Source organism: Phoca vitulina, unplaced genomic scaffold (genome assembly GCF_004348235.1).
Source record: "Phoca vitulina isolate PV1807 unplaced genomic scaffold, GSC_HSeal_1.0 scaffold35, whole genome shotgun sequence".
NCBI lineage: Eukaryota > Metazoa > Chordata > Mammalia > Carnivora > Phocidae > Phoca > Phoca vitulina.
In genome coordinates this window covers 8653716-8661041 of record NW_022589738.1, presented here as the reverse complement: position 1 = coordinate 8661041, position 7326 = coordinate 8653716, and the positions used below count along the sequence as shown (strand labels likewise).

Genomic DNA, 7326 nt, shown 5'->3' with positions numbered 1-7326 from the left:
AAAGTGAAGTCTGTCTCCTCCTTACCATCCTTGCATCCATAGCCTGAGTAGGTGCCTTGCTAGTTCTTTTTGTTTACTTAATGTTTGCCCTCAGCATATATTCAATAAGTACTTGCTAGATGAATGAATGAATGAATGAATGAATCAATCAATCAATCAATCAGTCAGTCAATCAGTCAGTTAATCAAAGTACCAGAGTTAACATTCACTGATTCAAAATAATCCCTGGTAGGGCCTCTGGCTGCCATGGAAGAAACCCAAAGTGTTAACAACTGCTCACTGTACTTGGGAATTCCCATGTCCTCATGGTACTCCTGACCTGTCTCCACTGTGCGTCATCATTCACTAACCCCGCCCATTCATGTAGCCCCAACCTCAGTGGAGTGGTCCACCATATACAAGGTAGGAAATAGCTGTCTTCAGGAGCCATAAAGATAGTTCCCAGCCCAGGTACATTGACAAGGATACACTAGAACCCCCAGGGTCATCAGGAAATGTTGCTTTACTAGAATCCATCAATAACTCACTAGATGATGCAGAGGAAACAGCTATACCCTGCCTGACAATATGTAGAGAGGATTTGAAGGTAGAGCGGGTGGGATGTCTGATAAGTTTTGGGCTCTTTCATCCGTAGACCTGCCCACGTAGATCACTTGACAACTTCCAGCTGGTAAAAGTAAGTCAGAAATTTTCCATGCCTATTTATGTAAGTGTCCTTACATGCCCCCTCCCCATCCACCACCTTCCCTTACGGTCACTTCTCCACATGATGCTGAACTTTCAGATCCGCAACTACCAGCCTGCCCTATGCTCTTTGGACTTGGTTTTGCTTGTGGTCTTTCTCATGGACTCTGGAAATTGCTCTCCCCTGCCATCCTCATGCCCCTCACCTCCACATGTCCAGCATGTCCTGTTTGGCTCAAATCTCTGGCACCCAGTTGTTCTGACCACATCTTTGCTTCTCAACACAAAAGGAAAATATCTTGTTGACATCAGAATTTCAAGACTTGTTCAGAGGAATCCTGTGACTCAGAACATCGCTGCAGAAATGTATCATTATACGGTCAAGAGATTAAGTTCATTTTCTGCTCAACTTGATTAGAAAGAAGGGAAATACAAATTAATATAACTGTGAGACATTATTTTTTCATAAGTTTGACCGAAAGTTAAAGGATTTAAAAAACAAAATAAGAGAGTGTAGGCTATTTACGTACATCAACTTGTGAAATATTAATGGGTAGATATGTGGGATGATATTTTGGCAATATTTACAAAAATGTGCAATTTTCATACCCTCTCCACTTTACCCCAGTTTCGGTTTGTTATGTCTTTCCTATGCACATTTGCCCAAGAACTAATGTCTAAAGGTGTTGATTCAGTTCTGTTAAGCATAGAAACTAATGGGAACTACTTATACGTCCATCAGGAGGAAAATAGTTAAATTAATTATGGAACATACATACTTTAGAATCCTAGGGAGTAGTTAAAATAATGAGGTGAATTTATATGTGTTGTCATGGAATGATGCTGCATTCGTTTTATTAAGTGACAAAGGCAAGTGGGAGAACAGTATGTACGTCACTACCCAGTCTGTTAAAAAAAAACACAGTATATTTTTATAGCGCATCTATGTATTAAAAAGCTTAAAATTACCTTTAAAATAATAGGCACCATATTTTTTTTATTGTAGTTACCTCTGAGGAGAAAGCAGAGTTTTAGAGGAACGTGGTAAAGGGAAGGGATAGATTTATGTATGTTGTTAGAAATACTTGCAACAGGAGAATATATGCACTATTATTAGCTTTGTCATTAAAAATTTTAAATACGCTTAACAACGTAAATAGTACCTGTTTATTAGCTAGATAAAATAACTGCTAGCTGATGCAAAACATAAAACATAAAATCTGAATGCCTTAACAAGGGTTTATTTCTTGTGCACGTAAAATTTGATGTGCATCTTTGCTCACTGGTGACTCAGACATAGGCTGCTTCCATCTTGTAGTTCCATGTCTCAACACGAGCTCTCCATCTTTCTACTGAATGCAAGAAAGAAAGTGGAGGTAGCATCCTGGATCTCAAATGAGTTGGCCCAGAAATGACAAATACTTCTTCTGGCAAGAGTAGTCACATGATCCTTTTTTTTTTTTTTTAAGATTTTATTTATTTGTCAGAGAGAGAGAGAGCAAGAGCACAAGAAGGGGGAGCGGCAGGCAGAGGGAGAAGCAGGCTCCCCGCTGAGCAGGGAGCCCGATGCGGGGCTCGATCCCAGGACCCTGGGATCATGACCTGAGCCGAAGGCAGACACTTAATTGAGCTACCCAGGCGCCCCTGCCTGACCCTTCTTAATTGCAAGTGGACTGGGAATGTAGCTTTCCTGTGAACCCAGGAAAGGAGCCAAGAAAGGATGTGCATGAGCACTTGCAGTCCCTTCCGTTGTTATAAAGAGCAACTATTACGGTTTGTTAGGACAGTAACCCTCTGTTTCCTGGAGTAGTTTCTGTGAAGCCTGTTCTTCGCCTTGCAGCTGGCCTTTTTGGAACATGCTTTCAAGTACAGGATCACATCTGATTTTTAAAAGAACCCTGTAAATCCCTACAGGAAAGGTTCACCCTTCTTCACTCAGTAGCACAAACTTGCAAAAACCTCTATAATTTCAGTAGGTGAGAATTACCTCGTTCTTTTTGCTGCATGGTCAGTATCTTAACTTGAGAGCGTCTACTGTATTCCACCGGACTGAGTGCGCCTGAACATCTGTACAGTGCTACTAGGCGCCGTGAAAACAAGGACTTCGTTCTGGGGAAAGTACACAAGCTACAGATAACATAAGGATGGCGAGCTATTTTTTTTTTCTTTTTTAATCAGTATAGCACGTTAGGCCAAGGAACCAATCCTTGGCATCTCCATTCTTCCTGCTTCCTAGGACTTCCAGGGTTATAGGAATTCAGACTTGGGATTTATAGATGCTTGCACAGGGATTTCCATGGTCTTGCCCCCTCTATCTCTTAAGAGTGAGGCTTTGGTTTTTGACTACCTAGGTATGCTTACTCGTTGGTATCTTTTCAGTGGCTAGTCCCAAATAGGATATCCCATTAAAATCCTACTACAAATATCAAGGTGGTTTCAAAATCTTCTCTTAGTTCACGTTTACATCCCAAGAAGCACTATGTTCTGTGCCTACTTAGACTCCACTCACAAGCCCACTTGTAAAACACTTGGAGAGTATGGTGAAGAAGCCCATCAGGGAATGACCATGTACCTAAACTTCACTCTTTAAAGAGAAACAGTTGCAGCACCTGGGTGGCTCAGTCAGTTACGCATCTGACTCTTGGTTTTAGCTCAGGTCATGATCTCAGGTCGTGAGATCGAGCCCTGCATCGGGGCTCTGTGCTCAGCACAGAGTCCGCTTGAGATTCTTTCCCACCCCCTCCTCTGCTCCTCCCGCGCCCCCCCTCCCCCACACTCCGTCTGTGTCTCTCAAATAAATAAATAAATAAAATCTTTTAAGAGAAGGGGTTGTAGCAGAGGAATGCCGTGGTGAAAGTCAGCCAGGAGATGCCTGCAGAAAATGGAATCCTCTGAGTCAGGGGGAGGGCAGGTGGTCCTGGACTGTCTGTTCCACTGGAAGCAGGGGACAGTGTCCAGAGGAAGACGCACTGAAGGGCTGGACAGCAGGTCAGCTTCCAGAGTTGGACAGGAGGGCGATGGGGGAAGACTCAGGGGAAGGGTCCCGTAATGTGGGAAAGTGTTGGGACTGCACACCTGTGTCAGTTACTGAGCAGAGGCAGCTCTCGAGGCACCCTGCGGTGAGGCAGCAGCACTCTGGGTAAATGAACCCCACAGACAATGCCCAAATTGTGTGTGATTCGCATTTTCACATTCCTTCATTTTATCTATTCGTTTTTCCTACTTTGGCTACAAGGTCCTTCTTTTTACCTCCTCTAAGAAGCATTATGGAGGAGTAAGAAGAGAAATGAGTTAACAGAAGGTTGTCCCCAGGGGGCACCTGGCTGGCTCAGTTGGTTGAGCATCTGCCTTAGGCCCAGGTCATGATCCAGGGTCCTGGGATCGAGCTCCGGGTCAGGCTCCCTGCTCAGCGGCGAGTCTGCTTCTCCCTCTCCCTTTACCTGCCCCTCCCCCTGCTTGTGCGCTGGCACGCTCGCTCGCACATGCGCGCTCTCTCTCCCTGTCAAATAAATAAAATCTTAAAAAAAAAAAAAAAAGGTTGTCCCCAGGTTGGAAGGAGTAGGAAGAATAGCATGGGCTCTGGAAGAATTCAAACAGGAGGTCTAGTCCCAACTCTGTCCCGTACTAGGCCTGTGATTTGTGAACATTCACAAACTTTCTAAGCCTCACGTTCTTCGTCTTGAAATGGGCTTGATCAGCCCTGTCTTGTATGCATGACCATTAGAATGTATGTGTTGTATGTCAAGCCCCTGGCACAGTGCACGGTGCATGGTGTGTGTGGGGTCTTTGATGATCGGCAATTACTACTATGATGATTTTGACCCCAGACGTTAGTGCCTTCCTCTCTGGGACTTGTTAACCCAGGAGATGTCAGAGAATACACAGTGTTCTAGGACACGGCACACCAAACCAGCCCAAATGGCTGCTTAACAAGAAAACCTTAGTAAATCTTCCCCAGTGGAGGATATATTATTTAACTTGGGTTTGGGGGAGTAGTTCTCAGCTGAACACAACTCCACACTCCTAGAATTTGTGTCAAGGACCAACTCGTTCCTTCCCTCCCAGCTGCCCCTCCAATAATCCATCTCTACTTTCATTCACTTACCTCCTCGAAAAATCTAGGCCTTGCTTAGAGTTTGCCAAAGTGTATTGAACATAACCCATTTAATGAATGGTATAGGCTCTGGATCTCTGAGCCCAGGGCAGAGTGCCAGCCCAGTGGCTTTTGGGTATCTCACCTCAAGGAAATGTCACCCTCATTTCTCACAAACTCCTTGAAGATGATGTTCATGAAACACCCAACTGCACTTGAGCAAGAATGCAGGATAGCTTCCATTCTTGTCCCAGGTGGGATCTGGTCCAACCCATAATCCCAAAGTAGCCGCTAAGAACAGTTTTCATTCTCAACCCTGAGACACACCATTTGAGGGTCTGACCCGTTCACCACTCCCATAGCCTCAACTAGTGTACCACAGCTTAATTTAAAATTACCTCCCACTGAAGGGCTTGTAATTTCCCAAGTCCACAGCCTGTCTCAGGATATTTATACTTGACTGCCTTCATATGGAACCCCCCCAACCTCTTCATTCCTTTTTACTTTTTCTTTTGGTATTAAAGGATACTCAACCATTATTTTCTTTACATGATTCTTGCTCCTAGAATCTAAAATCTATGGGCAGGTAGTGAGTCTTGTTTATCCTAGCATCCCCACTACTAACACAGTGCTTTCCAAAAGGCAGATGCTGAATTAATATTTGGATATAAATGAGCCAGTGTACCTGGGGTATAATTTATTAATATTTATTTTTCACATGTTCTTAAATAATCCAGAATCCAAGCAAATGTCTGTATATGTCATTTAATTTTACAGAACAGCAGATTGGGAGGGTTAAGAGAGGCTAAGAATTGGCCATCTTTTGGTATCTTTTGACCATCTTTAGGGTTTTTTTTCTTGATCCCAACTATTTTACTGCTGAACTCTTTGACACTTCCAAAGAAAGGCCTATTTGAATATCATTGACCTTTTCCAGATGACAAAATAAGATGGTCCGTTTTGTTTTACAAACAAGCAAAACTTGTATTCTTAAGTTTCGTAAGTAGTAATAAACGTATGACCAGTGTCATTCATAAACTTAAGATTCTAAAGCTAATAAAATGGTGTATTAAAGGGCACAACATCTGAAACCAAACTCCCCTCCCCCCACCCATGAAGAAGATAAACCTCCCCGTGAACTATATAGAAAAGGGACACAGAGATGTTATGCGCGGTGTTCCCTACAGCCACACCACAGCACTCCACTACTTAGAAGGTTGACTGATAATTTTAATGACGAAGTGAGGAATCTGCCTCCCACCCCACTAGGGCTGGGCAGGCCGGGAGGGGATGCCAGATCCTGCACCGGAATGGGCACTGCCCATGGCACTAGCGCCCTCCTTGGCTGCTGGTCTGGCTCGGGCTCTCTCTGCTTGATCTCTCAAAGCCTCCTCATACTGGGATGGGAAGCACCTGGGGTCGGACTCATGGATCTTCGTCAAAAATTCCAGCAATTTCATCTTGCTGACTTCAGCGTGGGCTCTGGGGCCCCACAGGAACTCGTAGCGTGGAGGATCACTGTTGGCCACCTGGCGGTACTCCAGGTACTCTTCTTGTACCAGATCTTGGGTGATGAACTCCCTGGGCTCCCCAATGATGAAGTGCTTCCTCCCAGCATATAAGTCCATCATATTCAGCACTTCCCAGATCTCTTCCTCAGTGGCACAATTGCCCTTCATGAAGATCACGCCCAGGACAATTATCAGGAGGCTGGCCTTGGGCATGCTGTCCTCATCACCGAGCCTTGAATCGTAAGTGAGGCCCAGTTTGTTGACAAGGACATAAGTGTGGCTGGTGGGGTCCACCTCATTCATATCAACACCAAAGACCAGCTCTATGCGCTCGGAGGCTTTCCTGAGGATCTCAGGGAAGTCATCATTGCACTCTTGGATAACATCAATCATATCTGCCCTTGTGATGGGCTCTTTCATTTGATACTTGTGCAGCAGGAACTGCACCAGCATCATCACCTTGTCATCTTCAGGGTCTATCTGGAAGTTCTCGAAGTCGGACAGGGACCCCGATGAAGAAGTTAAACTATCTTCGTTTTCTTGGCTGCTGGAGCCCTCATCTGATTTGCTTGGTGAGATGGCCGTGATGACAGTGTAAGATGAGTAGTCATTCTGAGGACCCAAGGGAGTGGTGGACATTCCAGCAGCCAGAGCTTCCTCCATGTTCCCAGGCATCAGAGGACAAATGGAAGGAGAGGCCTCCTCCACAGCCTTGGAGACCTGTGTAGCCTCCAGGCCTTGGATATCACTGGGGGCACAGTGTTGTTCCTGTGTGCAGCTTGGGATCTCCTGACCCTGAGACATGCTCACTTCTGTTAGTGGTAGCAGGCAGGAATATGGGCAGAAGGGTGGATGATAGGGGACCACAACCTAGGGAGAAAGGGAGGATGTGAGTGGCCTCATCTGGTAAACTCAACTGTGGCAGCTCTGATGAAGAGTGTCTCCACCCATCTTTTCCTGAGAACAGTGCTCTAGAGCCTCACAGGTCTCCTTTCCTGACCTGCAAGAAGCTGGAGGAGGAAGTGAAAAGGCTCCTCA

General features: G+C 45.1%; 1 protein-coding gene across 1 annotated transcript; it reads right to left on the bottom strand.

Annotated features, from left to right (window-relative positions):
* Positions 1-6042: 6042 nt before the first annotated feature.
* Positions 6043-7092, bottom strand: LOC116646003 (melanoma-associated antigen B16-like). Its single transcript, XM_032426484.1, has one exon. The coding sequence runs from the start codon at positions 7090-7092 to the stop codon at positions 6043-6045; it is 1050 nt and encodes a 349-aa protein (XP_032282375.1).
* Between the last annotated feature and the right edge of the window lie 234 nt (positions 7093-7326).

What these genes read in the sequence shown, in the direction of transcription:
- LOC116646003 (XM_032426484.1), bottom strand. Translation starts at nt 7,092, where the DNA reads ATGTCTCAGGGTCAGGAGATCCCAAGCTGCACACAGGAACAACACTGT.